Source organism: Zingiber officinale, chromosome 7A, assembly GCF_018446385.1.
Source record: "Zingiber officinale cultivar Zhangliang chromosome 7A, Zo_v1.1, whole genome shotgun sequence".
Taxonomy (NCBI): Eukaryota; Viridiplantae; Streptophyta; class Magnoliopsida; order Zingiberales; family Zingiberaceae; genus Zingiber; species Zingiber officinale.
The window spans coordinates 16,018,162-16,039,271 of NC_055998.1; the positions used below are offsets into that span (position 1 = coordinate 16,018,162).

General features: G+C 37.2%; 1 protein-coding gene across 1 annotated transcript; it reads left to right on the top strand.

Annotated features, from left to right (window-relative positions):
• Positions 1-4,581: 4,581 nt before the first annotated feature.
• Positions 4,582-19,860, top strand: LOC122001045 (corepressor interacting with RBPJ 1-like). The gene is made up of 5 exons (XM_042555604.1): positions 4,582-4,901; positions 14,944-15,045; positions 17,708-17,849; positions 17,970-18,016; positions 19,404-19,860. Exons 1-5 carry the CDS (start codon positions 4,815-4,817, stop codon positions 19,641-19,643), a joined length of 618 nt encoding a protein of 205 aa, XP_042411538.1. The 5' UTR covers positions 4,582-4,814; the 3' UTR covers positions 19,644-19,860.
• Positions 19,861-21,110: the final 1,250 nt, after the last annotated feature.

Consider the following 21,110-nt stretch of genomic DNA (forward strand, 5'->3'; position numbering starts at 1 on the left):
CAAATTCACTAAACAATTTATCTAATTTTAAAGAAGACAAATCCTTGGAGACTTTGTAGGCATCTACCATTGATGCTCATAATGTACTCCTAGGAAACGAGTTAAGAGCATACCTTATAATGTCCCTATTTTCTACCTTTTGCCCGATTCCATGAAGAGAATTTAGAATATCTTGAATTCGAGCGTGTAACGAACTTGCCGTCTCGCCTTCCTGCATTTTTAAATTGTATAGTTTTTAAATAACAAATCACGCTTACTCACCTTGGTTTCCGAGGTGCCTTCGTGAAGTTCGATCAGTTTCTCCCACAGCTCCTTTGTGGAAGAGAACGGACTGACTCTGTTGAGCTCTTCCTTGGTAAGACTGCACTGGATGGTGCAGGTAGCTTTGGCGTCGGCTTCCACCTTTTTTATAAAGGCTAGCTCCCAGTTCTCACAGGATGTAGGCTTACCGTCTGTATCAGTTGGTAGTTGCAGTCCTGTCTTGACTATCATCCAGGTGTCGAACTGGATCTTCAAATATATCTCCATTCGTCCCTTCCAATATCCGAAGTCTTCTCCAGAAAATAATGGGGGACGAACAGTGCTATACCCTTCTTGTTGGGCCATTTAGATCTAAGAAAAACACAAACAAGGAGATCTATTCCAAGACTGAGTCTTGGATTAATAGTGCGGGAAGAAGAAGAAAAAAATAACGAGCTCAAGTGGTATTGACCAACTTTGAGCAACACTGTTTTGAAAAGAATTAGAATTTTAGCTAATTAGCTAATTTCTAATTGACTCCGAAAAAAAATAAACAAAATACCACGAAAAAAAACTGTTTTGAATGGTGGTTGCACCAATTCAAAACAACCCCGCTCTGATACCAATTGTTGGATCGAGAAGCGCTAGAGGGGGGTGAATAGCGCTCGTGGCTAAATCGTTCGATTTTCGGAATCGTAAAACTATCGGAGTAATTAAAACGTCGTTCAGAAATTAATGCAGCGGAAATGAGATAGAGAAAGACACACAGAGGATTTACTTCATTCGGAGCCTAAGGCGACTCCTACTCGAAGGCCCGCGATCCTTGATCGCTTCCGGTGGGCAACAACTATAAGATCGTAAATTTACAAAAGATGATTTACAAGGAAATACAATAAATAAATTATACCGACAATAGGAAATTCTAAATTGAAGGTTCGGGTCGTCGGCATCAAGTTGTAGCACTTCGAGATGAGTTCGTTAGCAGCTAAATGCAGAAGGAAGACTTGGAAATCATTGATTCAAGCTGCTGGTCGAACCCCCTTTATAAATAGTGTTCAAGGCGCCTTGAATGCTACCCAAGGCGCCTTGAATAGGCCGAGTCAGCCGCGGAGATAAGGAGCGAACTGGTCGAATCTTATCACAGATTCAAGGCGCCTTCCACTGTTCACAGGGCGCCTTCATATGTTCAAGGCGCCTTCCACTGTTCATCAAGGCGCCTTGAACAGCTTCTCGCAGCCAGCTCCAGTCTTGCACCCAAGGCGCCTCCAAGCTCCATGAAGGCGCCTGGGACACTGTTCATCCGAGGCTTTAGGTTGCTCCTTTGCACCTGCAAGATACGTTAATCCCAAACACTATCCTGTAACACAAAGTTAGCACAATAAATATGATAAATGAAGTATAGACAGTCTCCGGACTGTTCGAGTCTGACTTCGGGTTTTCGACCGGAAACCCTAGGTCAACCCGACACCTACTGTTCCCTCTATGGGGAACGCGTCCTCACCTACTCCCCTCAGGAGAGATTACCTGATGCCAGTTCGATCCTCCAGATCGACTGGACTTTTGCTCGGCACTCGAGGCTCCCGGACTTTCTGCTGGACTTCCGCTTCCCGACTGATCCAGTCTTTTACCTGGTTCGCGACACCAGGACTTTCCACCTAGGGTTACCACCCCCTAGGACTTTTGCATGAAGCCATTGACCTGCCAAGACTTTCCGCATAGGGTTACCACCCCCTATGACCTAGGGTTACCACCCCCTAGGGTTTTTCCTTTGCTTAACCGCAGCTAGGACTTTCCTGAAATCCTCAAGCAGACTTGTTAGATTACAAAACACCTTAACTTTGAATCCTTTGCCATTATCAAAACACGAGTTCGATCGTCGGATGCTCCCTGCACCAACAGGATGCCTCTGCGCGTTGTCTCTTGAGTTATCGCAGAGGTTCATCGGAAGTAGCTTACTCTGAAGTGACCGCGATCGGAACCATTGATAGCAGCTCGGGCAGAAGGTTCGCTGCTGTGGCGGCTATGTCGCTTGTTGTTGTCTGACTTCTCCCAACTTCGTTCCCCAATGCTTGTATTCCCTCTTCTTCGCCGAGAGGATCCTCGTGGGAGTCGACCGGCTGCAGTCCGCGACTTTCTAGCTTAGTCACATCTGCAGCGTTGATCTCTGCATCCGCGAGCTTGCACTTGCCAGCCAGACGTGCTCGCAACATGATTCGAGCTGCAAAAGAGAAGGAAAAATCAGTTAGATTCAAAGATTGAGGAAAAAAAAGAGCATACCTAGGCTGGACGAAAGCCTTGTGCGGATCAGACTCAGGCCAAACACGTAGAGGACTCCCTCCAACAACAACTTATGGATGTGGTACTTATGACTGGCCAAGCTTGAGGCTGCTTGGAGATAGTCCGATCGGCCTTTGTACTTCCCGAGCGAGGGTGGATTCATCACTTCTAATTGCCAGCCAGTCGAAAAGTCTGGCCACTCGGGGAAACAAACAAAGAAGTAATTGTCTCTCCAATGCTTATTGAAGGATGACATTTTATCAAAAAAGACTAAGCCCACTTGGGCTTGGAAGAGGAAGGCCCCCAATTCAAATAACTTAGGATAATAAAAATAATGGAAGAGCCAAGGAGTCAAATGAATGTTGTGTAGGCAGAACAGGATGATGGCCTCACACAGCAGCCGAAAGGAGTTCGACGCTAATTGATTACGAGAAATATGAAAATATTTACAAACCGCGGAAAAGAAAAGGTGGACAGGGAATTGCAGACCGGTGATAAACTGGTCCTTAAAGAAATACAAAAAACCTCGGTGGAGGTGCATGCGGGCGATCGTATGCGAAAGGAATGATAATTTCATGGTCATATGAGAACTCATAGATGGATTTCAAGCTTTCAATATCGTCTCCATCGAACCTGGACTCAGTGGAAGTATATCAGAACCCAAAGATAGGGACAGGAGGCTGCGAGGTGCTGACCATTGAAAAAAAGGTTGGGGAAGAACAACGAACGGATTAAACTGAAAAAATGAAGGGGCTTACAGGAAAGATCGCCGAAGAAGAAGAAGCAACAAGGCATCATGGAGAGAGCTCGAAGATGAAGGCGTGAGGGAAGAAGAAGACGACGACGGACGAGGGGTTTATAAAGCTTCGCGGCCGATCATCCTGAGCCATCCGATCTAGGGTTGTGAAAAACTAGGAGAAGCTCCGGCCGTTGAATTCGAAAAGGCGTCTGTCGCGTCCCCAGTGGATATCCGTCTATCACGTCAAACGTGTGGCGGCAGAAAGGAGGACATGTGACGCTCAATCACCGGGAGGTTATTAATGAGGCTTAATTAAAAGATATGGCCGCGTGCTCGGCCATAATGATCGAAGATTTGCATGGTCTTCAAGAAATCTAGATGACGTTAGGACGTTCAGCCGAGGAGGCGCTAGGAAAAGAGAATATTCACCAAGTGTTGTTGCTCAACGTCATGACTGGGCGGAGATAATGGATTTTGCACATTTCCAAACAATCGATGAATCATTTACTGGGAGAGGCATGATTCGAGCGACAACTACGAACCTGGATCAATGAAACACAGCCGATTGGTGATTATGCTTGTGCCGATCAAAAACTGGGGAGCACATGTAGGGTTCGATCGGTTGCGTAAGACACTAGAAACGCCACTTGTCCAGTCAGTCGAATTGGCAGCCTTCTTCGACTAGATTTGAGAGGGAGGCTTGTGATACGACTATAGAGGGAGGGGCACCTGGCTTGTGATATATATATATATATATATATATATATATATATATATATATATATATATATATATATATATATATATATATATATATATCGATAATTCGGTATCTAGTTCTTTGAACATATTATTTCTGAAGATGATTGATCCAACTCTACAGAAGTAATGCACCCACGTGTCGTCTAGGCTAATATATATATATATATATATAATCAATTATCAAATGAAGGGCTCCATGTAAAGTGTGAACTCTAAAAATGGGGGGGGGGGGGAACGTAAATGTCGAAATTTTTTCCAATTTTTTTCGCCTATGGATATCAGTATTCAGTACCATCTCGACCGTCCCTCAATTTACCCCAGTTCGCCTTCCCCCCTATCCTTTGTTATCAGCCGTCGATTGTGTATAAGGGATCTCCTGTATTTATGCAGACGCACAACACTCGCTGTGACCACACTGCAAATCTTTAACGACGCAAAGAACATCGCGATGAGCCGATGGTCGAAGCGGTTTCGGAGAGAATGTTGTTTCCTGTTTCCTGTCTTGATATGATTGGCTCTTGACAATGCCAATTATTTATTTAATATTTATTTATTTTTATCTCCGCCGGGCTCAATCTTTTGATTCTCGATTTGGTGCTTCGCTCGATCGTTTCGTGGTCTCCAGAGACCTTTTACGCCCGTCTCTTCCTTGGGGTTACCAAGGGTTTGTTTTGGAGATCTGCCCAAAGGAATCCGGAATTTCCAAACGGGAAGTCTATCTTCTTCAAGTCCTCACCGTCTGTTCGAGCCGTTTTTCTGGATTTCCTCTCGATCCAGGGGTGTTTAGAGTTCCAAAATGGGTAAGAATCAGGCTTACAAGGCGATGCAGAGGTCGAGGCTAGGTTCGTCCTCTGCTGGGCCGGAGGAGGTCGAGGACGGAATGGTTTGTACCCTTTCATACCATTGCTTCTGATTTCATGTTTTATCTGCTGTTCAAAAATGACTTTGCTATGAAATTGTTATCTTTAGGTTTGTGATGGGGTTTGCTTATATATATACATATATTTTATAAGAACTTTCTGAATTTCTTGTTACATGTATTTTTTTCCCCTTTTATTCCCTTGAATTTGTGCAGCTTAAGCTTCCATTCCTTCTAGGAAGTTCAATCTTGCTTTATGTACCTTATTAGTTGATCTAGACAATCACTGAGTTATTTTAATTGTGTTTAGCATTCTTACTTCGGCAAAAGTTTGATCTAAGGGGAATATCAATGAGATTGTACGGCTCTCTTGATGTTGCAATTAGTCTTTTTTTAGTCTTAAAATTAGGTTGGCAATGGGAGTCAGACTCAGAACCAGAAAGATGTGGGAAGCTATCCCCACCACCCACTACCACCACGGGCCCAATGCCAGATTGGTTAGAATTGGGGAAATTTTAAGAGGCGTATTTATGGTGGTTGATATTTGAGGATCACAATATCAAGCCACGTTATAACCACCACAATCATTCATGGGCCTCATGTCACACACTATATGTCAATGTCCTTATCGGTGATGGTGAGTCTAACTTTCCAAACTGAATAGCAAAATATTGTAATAAGAAATTATGAATTTGTGAGATAGCTGAGGATAGAGACTGAAAATGAGGAAGATATGCTAGGAATATGAGATAATGAGGAAGAGATGATGATTTGATGGTCGAATGGCGAGGGAGATGGTATTTATATAAGATTGTAGGATTCTTTTAAAATTTCCAATTTTTAAATGTTTTTTAATCATTAGGATCATACTTGTCAAAAGCGAGTGCTTTGCTTGCTTAAGCACAAAGCGATGTGAGGCGCAAGGCCTACGCTGGGAGTGCATGAAGTCTCTAAAGTGCGTGCTTCATCACACTTCGCGTTAAAGCGCGAGGCGTGCACTTTTGCGCTTTAGAGAAGTCATTTTTTTAAAGTTTGGTAGAGTTATTGAATTTAAAAAAAAAGGTGAAAGGCTTAAAAGCCCTAAACCCGATCGATATTCTCTCGAGTCTTACCTCTGCCTCCCGTCCACCTCTCGCTGCCTCCCGTTGCCGCCATGGCCAAGGTAAAAGGCTTAAAGCCCTAAACCCATCTTCTCTCACCTCTTACCTCTGCCTCCCGTCCGCCTTTCGCCACCCCCCGTCTACTTGGCTGCCACCAAGGTGAAAGGCTTAAAGCCCTAAACCCATCTTCTCTTGCCTCTAGCCCTCTGCCTCTCGGTTGCTTGGTTGGCGACGCCAAGGTGAACCTCTGGCCTTCTACCTCCCAACCTCTTCTCACCACCTTTTGTCTGCTTGGCCCCGCTGCCCATCCTCCTGGCCGCCACCGCATCTTTTGTCGTTTTCCTCTACTATTTGCTTCCTCAATATTGGTAAGAATCTTATTATCTGTTACTGTTTTGTATTTCTTTTATATTTATTGATTGATTTATGTGATTATTATTGATTTGAGTTGTCTTAATCTATTGAATTTATTTTCTATTATTATTTTTACTTTTTTGTATTTTGTTATTTATTAATTGATTATTATTGATTTCAATTGTTTCAACCATGTCAAATACAACAATTCTAGGATATTGCTTGGAATTATACAACATGTTCGTATCCTAAAAATTCAACTATTGCCAGTTGTATTTTTTGGGGGTAAAATAACAAATGGCGGGATTTATCGACACATGCTACATTTAATTGGGGAAAATAGAAATGTGAATGTTTGTCTGAAATATGCCAAGCATGTTAAAGAAAAAATTAGTGAGTTCATGTGGAAAAAAGAGATTTGAAGAATCAAATGGATGATATTCCTCATTCTAATGATATTGTTGATTTGGAAGATTTGGAAGAATATGAAGATGATTTTCAAACTAAAGTGAAAGGGAAACAACTAATATTCTGTCCAAACATTCATTCTATGGTCCAAGGTAAGAAGTGTAAAAAAACTAGACCTATTAATGTTTATTTTATGAAAGATGTTGATGAAATTGTCAAACAAAGACGTGCAAAAAATGAAGGATAATTTGATGAAAATAAAAAGAAGTTAAAAGATATTGCGGTTGAGAAATCTGCTACATGGATGTATGATGTCGGAATTCCTTTCAATGTCCTTAAATGTGATTCTTTTGAGCTTTGTATTGAAGTTATTGGGCAATTTGGATCGGGGATGAAATCTCCATCATATCATGAAGTGGGGGTTAAGTATTTGAAGGAGTTGACAAATACGAACTCGCTTCTCAAATTCCACGTAGAAAATCATGCTAAGTTTAGGTGCACAATTATGACAGATGGGTGGACGGATAAAAAGGATAGTACTCTTGTAAATTTTTTGGTAAATGGTCCTAAAGGAATCATATTTGTTGAATCAGTTGATGCTTCAGGCTATTCTCACTTTGAGTTACTTTCTAAATTTGTGTATCATATTGGAGAAAAGAATGTGGTTCAGATAATACAAGCTGCAATGTGAGTGTAGGTAATATTTTAAAGTTATGTTACTTTCAATTAAGAATTGGATCATATTTCTAATTTTTTTACCAAATTTACTTTGTTTTTTAAAGTCATCTTTTGAAAAATTGATTTCCACACTTACACTAATTCTTGTGCAGCTCATTGTTTAGATTTTTTACTCGAGGATATATTCAAAATTCCTCATCTTAGAAAATTACATGAATGAGAGTTAATGGTGAATGATTATATTTACAATAGACCAGAAGTATGGAGCTTGATGAGGGAATTTACTAGACAGAAAGACATGGTGAGAATCATAAAGACACGTTTCGCAACCACTTTTTTTGACTTTCAAGCGGTTTCAAGTACAACAAGCAAATCTGAGAAAGATGTTTACATCTAAAAAGTGGGCATATAGTCTATTTTCTAAAGAGGCGGTTGGAAAGCGTGTAGTAGAAGTGATATTGATGTTTTCTTTTTGGAAAAATATGATTTTTGCATTCAAAGTTGGCGGCCCATTGGTAAAAGAATTACGGCTGGTGGATAGTGAACAAAAGTCTCCTATGAGTTATATTCATGAGTCAATGAATTGAGCCAACGAAGTTACCGCTACGTCAGTTAACAATAATAAAGAGAAATATAGTAGTGTTTTTGAATTCATTGACAAAGGATGGAACGTTTAATTCTATCGGCCTTTGCACGCAGTCGGATATTTCTTGAATTCATAGTTTTTTTACTCAAACCTTAACATAGAAAATGATGCAGAAATGATGGAGGGTTTGCACAAGTGTATATCTAGATTGGTGAGAGGTGAGGATTTATAAGACAAGATCATGAATCAATTGAAAAAATACAAGAAAATAAAACTTTTTGATTTTCTAATGGCTATCAGACAAAGAACTTCAAAATCTTAAATTCGTAAAAAATATATTATTCAATATTAGATGGTAATAAAGTTAATCTTATATGTTTTTTTTATTTCAAGCTGATTAGTGGTCTTATGGTGCATCAACACTTGAATTAAAAACATTTGCAATGAAGATTTTGAACCACATGCTCTTCTTCAAGCTGTGAATGTAATTGGAGTGTTTTTGAACATATAAGCTAGAGTTTTTTAATACATATTAAAATTTATATTATGGACTTAACTTCTTACTTTTAAATTTTTTGGCAGATACATTCTAAGAAAAGAAATAGGTTGTCTGAACAACGATTGAATGATTTGGTATATATCAAGTACAATTGAGCTATGAGACAAAGATATGACATGCGAGATAAAATCAATCCTATTGCTTTGTCAGACATAGATGATAGTAATGAATAATTGTTCGAAAATTTAGATGACAGCGATAAAGACGATGATAATGATTTTGTCTATGAAGGTGAAGATTTGCGTTGGAGTGATGTAGCACAAGGTCTGTGTTAGTGAAAGTGCGTATGACTTTAAGCAATCTTCAGCTTGAACTAGTTTTGTAGATGAAGAAGAGATCAACCTTGATGATGAAACTGAAAAAGAAGACACTGATGGATACAAATCAAATGATGGAGTTGATAATGTAGATTTGGACAATGAAGATGATTATTTTGACATTTGATAATCTATCACAGTTTCAAAGACTTTTGATTTACTTTTAGTCTTTTGAAAATATTGTGTTTATTGCGTTTTTTCCGTAAAGCATGCGCTTCGCTTTGTGCTTCACTTTGCACTTTAAGCCCCAAGACATGTTTTTTTGCGCTTCGCGCTTTTGACAACTATGATTAGGATAAAAAAGAGCAAAATACCCTTATTATATATATTCTAAAAATTAAAAGCATGGTACTTTTGGTAATTTATGGAAAAAATAAACTAGGCTATGTGCTTACTTTATGCCTAGCATTTAGATTGGATCTAGCCCAACCATAGGGTCGTGCCCAACTCCACTCCACTTTAGGTCTCTGCCAAGCTCCACTAGCTAGATGTCACCCATAGTTGTCAAAGTGCAAGGTGCAAAAAAACGCTTAAGGGTCTTGTGGATTAAAGCGCAAAGCGAATCACATGCTTTATGGAAAAAGCACAATAAATGCAATATTTTCAAAAGACTAAAACTAAATCAAAAGTCTTTGAAACTGTGATAGATTATCAAATGTCAAAATAATCATCATTTTCATTGTCCAAATCTAGGTTATCAGCTCCATTGCTTGATTTGTATCTATCAGTATCTTCTTTTTCAATTTTATCATCAAGGTTGATCTCTTCTTCATCAACAAAACTAGTTCAAGCTGAAGATTGTTTTTTTTTGCTAAAGTAGATGATAATGCTCCTTTTGAAGTAGATACATTTTGAGATCAAAAGTCATACGCACTTTCACCAACCCAGACCTTGTGCTACATCACTCCAACGCAAATCTTCACCTTTATAGACAAAATCATTATCATCGTCTTTATCCCATCTAATTTTTCGAACAATTATTCATTACTATCATCTATGTCTGACAAAGCAATAGGATTGATCTTATCTCGTATGTCATATCTTCGTCTCATAGCTCAATTGTACTTGATATATACCAAATCATTCAATCGTTGTTGAGACAACCTATTTCTTTTCTTAGAATGTATCTGCCAAAAAATTTAAAAGTAAGCGGTTAAGTCCATAATATAAATTTTTATATATATTAAAAAACTCCAGCTTAAAATGAAGAAGACAGTTAATCAACTTGAAACACAAAAACATGTAAGATTAACTTTATTACCATCTAATATTAATATTGCACAATATATTTTTTTACAGATTTACCTAGTGATTTTGAACTAGTCTGATAGCCATTGGAAGACTAAAAAATCTTTCTTTATTGTATTTTCCAATTGATTTGTGTTCTTATCTTGTAAATCCTCACCTCTCACCAATCTAGATATGCACTTGTACAAGCCCTCCATTACTTCTATATCATTTTCTATGTTAGGGTTTAAGTAAAAAAAACTATTGATTCAAAAAATATCCGGCTATGTGCGAAGGTCGATAAAGTTGAACGTTCTATCCTTTGTCAATGAATTCAAAAGCACTACTATATTTCTCTTCATTATTGTTAAATGACGTAGCGATAACTTCTTTGGCTCTGTCCAGTGGCTCATGAATATAATCCATAGGAGATCTTTTTTTACTGTTTATTGGCCACAATTCTTTCACTAATGGGTGTCCAACTTTTAATACAAAAATCATATTTTTCAAAAAGAAGGCATCAATATCACTTCTATTATCTGCTTTCCAGTCGCCTTTTTAGAAAATTGACTCTTTGTCTACATTTTATATATAAACAACTTTCTTAGATTTGCTTATTGTACGTCGAAATCACTTTAAAGTAAAAAAAAAGTGGTTACGAAAATTGACTTTGCAGTTCTTATAATGTCTCTATGTTACTAAACTCCCTCATTATGCTCAATACATGTGCTTTGTTGTAAATATAACCCATCAATGTTCGTTCATGTAATTTTTTGAGATGAGGAATTTTGAATACCCTTGAGCAATAAATCTAAATAATGAATTGCATAGGGAGTCCAATACAAGTATGGAAATTGGTTTTCCAAAAGATGATATGAAAAAACAAAGTAAATTTAGTCAAAAAGTTAGAAATATGATCTAATTTTTAATTGAAAGTAACATAAATTTAAAATATTACCTGCATTGACATTGTGGCTTGCATTATCTGTTTCAACCTGAGCCACATTCGTTTCTCCAATGCGATATACAAATTTAGAATGTAACTTAAACATCTTGTCAGTTGTGTGAGAATAACAAATACGCTTCCTTTAGGACTACTTACCAAAAAATTTATAAAAGCCCTACCCTTATTATCCGTTTACTCATTTGCTATAATTGTGCACTCAAACTTAGCATAATCTTCTTCGTAGGATTTGAGAAGCGAGTTTATATTTGCCAACTCATTCAAATACTTAACCCTCACTTCATGATATGATGGAGGTTTCATCCCCGACCCAAATTGCCCAATAGCTTCAATACAAGAATCATATTTAATGACATTGAAAGGAATTCTAACATCATACATCCATGTAAAAAATTTCTCAACTGCAATATCTTGCAACTTATTTTTATTTTTGTCCTTTATTTTTTGTATGTATTTGTTTGATAATTTCATAACATCTTTCATAAAATAAAGATTAATAGGTTTAGTTTTTTTTACACTTTTTACCTTAGACTGTAGGATGGATGTCTAAGATATTGGTCATTTCCCTTTTACTTTAGTTTGGAGATCATCTTTATATTATTCCGAATCTTCCAAATCAATAATATCATCAGAATGAGGAATATCATCCATTTAATTCTTCAAATTACTCTTTTTGTTTGTATGAACTCTTTAATTTCTTCTTAAATATGCTCGGGACATTTTGGACCAGTTTTCACATTTCTATTACTTCCAACTAAATGCCGCTTATGACGATAAATCCTGCCATTTGTTATTTTACCAAAAAAATACAACTGACAATATTTGGATTTTTAGGATCTGAACATTTTGTATAATTCCAAACAATATCATTTTGAGTGATGGGATGGTTGTATTTGACATAGTTAAGATAAATGAAATCAATCAAAAAAAATACAAAACAGAAAATAAATTAACATGGATTAAGATAACTTAAATCAATAATAATCAAAATTGAAATCAATAATAATCAATTAATAAAAAAAATACAAAATAGTAAAAAAAATTAATAGAAAATAAGAATTTTATCAATATTGAGGAAGCAAATAGGAGAGGAATGTTAGGGTTGATTTGTAGCTAGAGGGAGGGTGAATAGCTCGTCGCGCTTCGATTGCTTGCTTCTTGATGACGACATGCAGCGGAAATATACACAAAGCACACTTGTAACGTTAACGCTAGGAGTTACTTAGTATCCACCTCAAGAAGAGGTGACTAATCCAAGGATCCACACGACATGCTCTTCACTATGAAAAACCCTCCTTCTCGGTAACTACCGGAGATGGAGAAACCTCGTACAACACTCACAACAAATACAACACACACAAGAAGAAAAATACACGAATACAAATAAAAACTTTCTTTTTGCTCACTTGTTGCTTGTTGATGTCTCTTGAACCTTGGAAGTGCACATGCACTTGTCTCCAAGAGCTTCTAAGAACTGGCGATGAGTGTCGAGGAAGAACGTCTGTGAATCGGGGGAAGAGATCCGGAGAAGAAGCTCGCCAACAGCTATATACTTCGCGCTTTTAGGGCTCCCAATTAATTGGGCATGCTCTCAATTGATTGCCACGTCAGATCCGCGCTATCCCAGCCGTCCATCGCTCTCTACCTGCGCAACGATCACATCCCAATCGATCGGGGAGGATGAATCAATCGGTTGATTGATTCAGCCTTCTTCTATGCTCCTGCGTCTGCGCGAGAAAACTTGCCTTAATCGATTGGGGAGCCCAATCGATCGGCTGATCGATTGGGGAACATTCTGTGCTCGCGATTTCATTTCCCAATCGATCGGTCAATCGATTGGACCAACCTTCTTTGCAGCACACCTTCAATTGATCGGTTGATCGATTGACTTCCCTTTGACTTGCTTAACTCAAGTTTAGGGTCCTCAATTCCAACATCCGATCAACCGTGACATGTTGGAACTTCTCATGCCTAACATCCGGTCAACCTTGACTTGTCGGGACCTCTTCGCGTGTCCGGTCAATCCTTTGATCCACTTGGACTTTTCTTCTCGTGCCAAGTGTCCAGTCAACCTTGACCCACTTGGACTTACCGTCTCGTGCCAAGTGTCCAGTCCTTCATGACTTACTTGGAATTTCACCAGATGTCCATTCAACCTTGACCCATCTGAATTTTCTTGTGCCAAATAGGTCAATCCTTTGACCTATTTGGGCTTCCCAACACCAGGTGGCCGGTCAACCTTGACCCACTTGAATCTCCATGCGTCTAGTTTTACTCACCAGGTCTTTCTTTCTGCCTAGCTTCACTCACTAGGGTTTTCCATCTGCCTGGCTTCACTCACCAGGACTTTCACCTACCTTTACTCACTAGGGTTTTTCACCTAGCTTCACTCACTAGAATTTTTTACCTGGTTTTACTCATTAGGATTTTCCCACTATCCGGCTTCACTCACCGGGACTTTACCTGCCTAGCTTCACTCACTAGGTCTTTCACCTTGCTTCACTCACCAGGATTTCCCAATTGCCCGGCTTCACTCACCGGGACTTTACCTGCCTAGTTTCACTCACTAGGTCTTTCACTTGGCTTCACTCACCAGGATTTCCCAACTGCCTGGCTTCACTCACTAGGACTTTCCCTTGCCTAACCTCCAATTAGTAACTTTCCCAGTCAAGTATCCGGTCAAACCTTTGACCTACTTAACTCTTCTTCATATTTAACTGGTCAACCTTGATCAGAGGGGAATTGCACCAACAATCTATCCAACCGAACGATTGCACCTGCAATCTCCATGTATTGTCAAACATCGAAATCCAAACATCAAGATTCAAGATTGAGCCAACTCAAGCTTAGCCTTGACCTAGAGATATTGCACCAACAAGGAAAACGACAGAAGATGTGGCAAGGCGGATGGGTTGTGACAGCCAGGTAGGCGGGAGGCGGACGGGAGGGAGAGGGCCAAAGGGCTTAAGCCCTTCACTTTTTTTTAAAAAAATTTAATAATAGGGGTAAGTGAAAATCACACTTATTCACTCCGGCAAACTTAAAAAAAAAAAAAAAAGAGAGAGAGTTGACTTCTTTGAAGCGCAACGCCTTGCACTTTAAAGCAAAGCGCAATGAAGTGTGTGCTTCAGAGACCTCATGCGCTTCCGAGGTCTCTGAAGCATAGGACTTGTGTCTCACGTTGATTTGTGCTTAAGTGAGCGAAGTGCTCGCCTTTGACAACTATGATGCCACCTAGCCCAAGTTTAGGCAAGCTCTATCCTTGATACTTTACCTACATCATAGCAGTGTGTTCTTTTTTACATATGGACTTAGTTAATGATTTTCCCTTCATTGCTACTGAGTAAATTGTACATGTTTCACAAGTTCGAATGTATTTTGACACAACACTAGTTAAACAGAGGGTCTATAATTACTTTTTCTGATTTTTAATTTGCTGGTTAGTTTACTGATATAACCATACCCCTAAATTGAAGTGAGTTAACATATTAAACTCTCTTCTCTCGTAGATCTTAGGACTGGCGTCTTGGCTTTTTACTTTTTCAAACCATTTTTTCTGTTTTGTCCCATGAAATTATTTACTCTTTTTTAAAATTATTTTATGCTTCTGTACTTTTTTTTCCGCTGGTGAAATACTAGGTTTTCCTGGGCAAAGAAAATTGTACATATATTGATGAACTACTAGCCACTTTCTTGATTATAGCTTTGTTAAACAACTGAATTGATTGGCAATATCTCTTAATTCTTTCTAGTAATGTGGTTATTTATTGTTTTATCTTCTTTCATATAATAGTTTGTGATGTTCTTCAAAATAACATGAGTTTTGTCATGTATTTCAATCAAAAGGATTATTACTAATGAGGACCATCACAGACGGATGGTTCATTTCATTCACCAGAGTGGCATGCTGCTCGTTTGGCCAGCTTAAAAACATCCCACACCGTAACATGGGAAGAATTCAAGAAAAAACAGAAGGTAAGGCATTTTTTGACTTCGTTACTGCAATTTGAGCAATTAAAGCAAACCTAAAATTTTGAATCTATCTTAATGTTATGTTTCTTTCTATACGCCATGTTTTTTATTAATCTTAGATAGCATGTTCCGAAATATTTTGTTAATTTTACAGGCTCTTTTGTCCACTACACGCCAACACTTGATTGTTGATTTCAGTGTATGTAACGCATAGTTGATCTATGTGACTTTAGACCATAATTGCTAAATACAATCCATACTTTTGATGATTTAATGAATCTACCAACCTTTCATCTTTAGCAAATAGTTTTAGTTTTAAATATCAAACTAATCTATTTCGCTGTCAACTTATTCACATCAAAAATGCCTATAAGTGGATGCCAAGATAATTTTGTTACACAGTACGATATGCATTCCATTGAAAATCCATCTCAAATCCTTTTGAGCAAATCCACGCAACTATTTTTGTAATTTGATCCAGTGTTCTTGAAGTAGTTCTCAATTATAAGACACTCCAAAATATATGAAGTAGTTCTCAATTACCAAGTATTATTGACAAAGAAAAAAGAAATTCAAAACTATATGTATACCATAACTAATAAGACAACATAATGCTCAAGACATTCAGATATGCCATAAAGGTAAAATTTTCATTTTTAATGTGAAGTGTGTACATAGTTCTCAAATGAAAATCACGAGAGAATTGTTGAGGGCCATTCAGGCCTTCTACAGTGCTAACATGTTTTGTCCTGGTTTTTCGTGCTTTTTACTAGACCATCAACTCCTTGAGATGATTTGATAGGCCAATGGAATCATTTAACAACTTCTCCCTTTGGAAGTTTATTGCTCCAGGATCCTTATGATGTTAAATTTCAATTCTTGGTCTTGCCAGACAGCTTGCTGGTGCTGGAGGTTTTTGCCAAGATTAAATGTGGACTTTCTGCACTTAAGGAGTACCATCCTTGGGAAGCTGAAGCTCTTATACTTGTCCACGGCATGGTCAACATTGACAATTTTTAGTCCACTTTAGGTCATCCATGGACTTCAGGGCATAATTGGCTTGTTCCCTGACAATTAAAAGACTTCCTAGTATTAGCCCTTGAAATCATGGTTATTTCCTTGTGGTTTGTCTGGGAGGCTCTTAGGTCCTTAGCCGTTCATCCTTACCTCTTGATCTCCATCTTGACATCTTCCTCTCTCCTGGCCTCTTATTATGATGTTTCAACTTTTCATTCTCCTCCAATTGAAAGAGCTCCTCTGGGGCTGATCCCGATCAGTCAGCTCCAAACAAGCTGCTGCTGATGATCCTGAGAAGAATTCCACACAACTTGATACTTGGCAGTGGAGCTTTCCTTTTGTCCGTGGAGTCAGTGAACTTGAAGAATTCTTCCTTGTCCTTAGCAGCAGAGGTTTTGAGGGAAGAGTCCTATTGGATTGACTCCTTGGAAATCCATAAAGTTGCATTTATACTGTTTTTGATGGTTCAGGCTAGGCCATGGGATGAGGTTCGATCCGGGCTGAAGGTTGTGGCTCAGCTTGAGTGTCTACCAATTCTCTTATGATTTAACAATTCAATCTTACTTGAGGGTTAAAAACATTTATAAAATTCATTTGAGGGGCATATAATCATATATTATCTAAAATGTTTCTTTTGTTTGGGTTTCACAAACTTCAATAATTTTTTCCCATGTTAATTCATTTTATTATGACGGATGAATTATTGTACTGGAGATTGCCCCCTGAGGAGCTATGATCTAAATTTAGTAATTTGAAGGCACTTATATTCAGGTATTTGTAGGAAATCTACAATGGCTAAATTTTGATCTAATTGCTCATTGATCTTTCTGATTCTCGCATGGAATTTTTTGTATAATGAACCACTAAGATACTCCAAAGGTCCTATCATTTTGTTTTTTTAACCATTCATAAAGTGCTTTAGTTCTTATTATTGTTAGGGTTATTTTTCTTGTCTGTAGATGATTCTATTGATTTAGTATTTGGTATTGTGATTTTTTGATAGTGCTTTTAGTAACTGTAACAGGTAAAATATTGATCTTGCCTGAACTTCATAAATTGAATTGATTAAGAGTATCCCACGTGATTGGCTGAAAAATAACACAAGTGAAGATGTAATCTGCAGTAGGTTAGGGGATGTTCTCAATGCCATTTTCCCTTGAAAGAGAAGATTTCTATTGTGAACCAAGGGCCATGGAACTAAAACTTATAATTTATATTTTAGTACAGGAATAGGATAAGAAGAGTCCTTAGATGTTTGCAGATTGTTAGAAATATGTTGTATCCTTTGTATCTTACTTAATGATTTTTTTTGGAAAAATTATTAAAAATTATATAGAAAATAGAAAATGCACAAAGGTTGTTAGCCATGCATTTCAAATTTTTAACTAACTATAGCTGAAGCAATTCCTTGCTCGTACATTGGCATAGATGTACCTAAAGCAAAATAAAGCCAATCATGGTGATAAAGGTATTGCATCCTTATGTTTGATTGATATGCTATTGCTTTCGAGAATGCTTCTCTTGCCTGTGTCATGAAGCCTCTAGGATATCTTGTTGTAGTATGTGTTTTAAGCATTTCATCTCAACAATATTAATATCTGCTCGATTATTCATCTTGTAAGTACAACATATATTGCTCTTGGTTTAGGAGGATGAGCTCAAAAGAGATGAGCTTGAGGCTGACAAGGATAGAATGATGAGAGAATACAGAGCTCAGTTAGATGCTGAAAGGGCTAGGAAGCTGGCCCTTGGAAGAAACCACTCTGCCAGTAAATCACATCACAAAAAAGGTACACAGAAGTCATCCTTGCATTTATCTCTCATTAATCCAGTATCTTAGACCTTATGCTTTTTGCTCAAACTGCCTTTGATTTGGTTTTAAACTCTACTACCTTGTTGCCTTTATGCAGACCGGAAGAGTAAAGAGTCAAAGAAACGAAGTAGCAAGAAGAGAAAGGTATTCAGAATTCTCAACCTAAGCCACTTTTCAAATGCTAGTGTAACTTTGCTTATTACATAATTTTTCCTCGAATTTTGTAATGTATTTGTTGAGAGTTTGCTTACACGGTATAGTCCCCAAGGATACTATTTCTTTTCTTGTGAAAACTTTTGAAAGTGAATGTAATATTCACAAACTTATAAGGATTTGTAGGCAACACACTCCAAGTATTTATTGTTCTTATTATTGTCATAGAGAAAAGAAGCTCCATTTTATGCCCATCAAAGATAAATATCTGGGAGTTGTAGTAGCTGCATAATTGTGAAAACTATTTTGTAGGGATTTATGACCATGACTTGTTAGTGACTATATTATGATATCGTTTCATTTAATTTCAACATTTTTTTTGAGGAATATAAATTGGAAAACTGTGATGAGGTTTTCTTCAAATTTGTAAATCACGAGATGTGTAGCTAGAGAAACTATCTTTCCTTGTACTAGTCTTATCACCAAGAAACTAGATGGGTTCAAGCAAGCTGTCATGTGTTATGTACAAAGGGTGTTTTCCTCATTGTACCAGGCCTACCACTTGTCAGGGAGGGCCTCTGCTTCAGATTAAGCAAGTAAAGACCAGCAATATTTGGAAATATAGTATGCAAATATCACACATACAATCAGATATTGGAAGCTTCAAGTGGAAACCTCTTCCTACCCTTTTACCAAATAACCTATTATTATATTTATGCATGTAATTATTCTTGAAGTACTTGAATAAATTAGTTGCAAAAGCTTGAAAATAACTTAAAATATTAAATGTTTGGTGAAGGTAGCCTCAATGCTTGATTGCTCTGGGGGTCAGGAATTATATGATTTACGTGACTAGTGGTTTGTTGCACTAGTGGGGTTGAATCCTCACTAGTAAGAAAAAGAAATAACACCATTCTGTATAATATCATTCGTATTGTTATATTTCCATCATTGATCGATGTCTTATGTAGCTGTCCAATTGAACTAAACACAAGTTAAGAACCCTAGTAACAGCTTGTGATGCCCTTTTGTTTCCATTGCAAATTTGATTGCCAGAACATAGCAACTCTTTACTTGTTTGGTAGTCTTTTCTCTTTTCTCATTATGTTATTTCTTTTGTCATCTTTTTCTGGAATTTGTAGTATAAGAAAAAGAAAAGAAGAATGTGGTAGTCTGGTCTTTGATTCTCGCAAAGGCTTTATATAATTGTAAACCACATTTGTTTCCACTTGTTATGTCCAAATCTGTACATAGATTAATATTCTCTTCTCATGTGTCAGCACCATGTTTGATGTTACTTTGCATGAAATTCATCATACTGATCAACAAGTGCATCCGACCTTATCTTTCTTTTGAATGTAATCTTGATTCTTAATAGCACAAGAGATCATCTGAGTCAAGCTCCTCTGGTTCGCCCTCTGAATCATCGAGCAGTGATGATGATTACGACAGCAATGATGTTAAAGAATCAAGGAGATCTAGATCTAAGAGATCAAAGAAGAAAAGGAAGCATAGATCAAGGGCAAAACACTCGAGCAGCAGCTGCAGCGACAGTGAGGAGAGTGACGGGCCAGTACGACTCTCCAAGTTCTTCGGAGTTACAGTTGCAAAGAGATAGACCTTGCCAGTGCCTGGTGCCTTCAATCAATGGTTCCCTCACACTTGTGCCTTGTGGATGTCTCCCTTCTGATGAATGTGAAATTGGTTGTCAGCCTTGTATCTCTAGATTCAGAATTGTGATATCATTTGGGATGCTACTAGGAAAACATATTGCAATCTTTCTGTGCTTTAACATTAATTCCAGTAATTTTCAAATTGTCGAATTAATTACAATTGTGGCTGCCAAAATTTTGAATCTATATTTTGAGTCAAATATAGATTATTCTATTAAAATCAACTAAAAATGAAAATGACTTGCAAACGACGACCATGTGTTTCTCCTTGACAGACTAGGGTATTTATTTCAATAAATGTTGAGATTAATTTTATCCAATGCAAAAGGTCATTATAATCAGGTTGGGTTCTCACTTTTTACGGTTAAGGAGGCTCTCTTTTCATATGTTGGTGGGATGTAGGGTTCCTATTAAGATAAAATATTTTTCATGATTTATTTGTTTATGTTTTAAATATATTTTTTTTGTCATAAGAAATATTCTACATTTTTAAATGGTGAGTATTTATAAAAATTGTGGCAACTATGTTGAAATACTTTTTAAATACAGATTACTGTGTTGGAATCTGAACTTGAATATGGCACACCGAAAATTAATAAATCAATATATTGTATTTAAAATATTTTGTTAAAATATTTTTATTTTTTTCAAATTAATAAAATTATAATTTAAATTACATTTATATTTTTTAAAAATAAAAAAAATATTTTTAAAATTTGAGATAATTTTTAATTATTTATATTTTTTAAAAAATATATTTAAATAAACTCGACCCGTCTTTGTGGGGAGTGGGAACGCTGCTTCCAATTTCCGTGTCAGAAGCTCCTGAGGAACTCCCCTATTTATTTGCTCGTAATTCCCATCGATCGATCGATTGATTGTGACCTTTGGAGACTCTACTCAACCTTGAACTGTATCGTTGCGAAGATCTTCCTAAAGAGAAGTAGAATTACCAAAGAGCACTTCTATCTACCGTAAGTACGATTCGGCCTTTATAATCGATTTTTTTTCTGGATCTAATTCCTGTGTGATCGGATTTTACAACTATTTTTTATTTTTAGTTGTTGTATATCGGTAGCTACTGGATTCTGGTGGAATACACCCATCCTAATACTGGTGTAGCATTCATTCTTCTCGATGGCTCCTGATGACTTGTCGACGGAGGTTAGTGATTTGAGATCGTAACTCTGCGCCTTCTGATCTTGTTTTTCCCTGTAAGTATCTGGTTTCTAATTGAATGTGACGACACATTTGAGATGAGGGTTCTTGTTTGACCATTCTACCCTCTATCTTTTTTGTTTTTTTTTGTTTTAATTTTATTTTTAATTTTTTTAATTCATACTTATATATTCATACTTATATATTTTTAATTAATTTTAATTTTTTTATTTTCAATTAATTTTATTTTAAAA

What these genes read in the sequence shown, in the direction of transcription:
- LOC122001045 (XM_042555604.1), top strand. Translation starts at nt 4,815, where the DNA reads ATGGGTAAGAATCAGGCTTACAAGGCGATGCAGAGGTCGAGGCTAGGT. An exon ending in AGGAGGTCGAGGACGGAATG is followed by an intron (nt 4,902 to 14,943) that starts GTTTGTACCCTT and finishes GGACCATCACAG; the next exon opens with ACGGATGGTTCATTTCATTC. An exon ending in AATTCAAGAAAAAACAGAAG is followed by an intron (nt 15,046 to 17,707) that starts GTAAGGCATTTT and finishes CTCTTGGTTTAG; the next exon opens with GAGGATGAGCTCAAAAGAGA.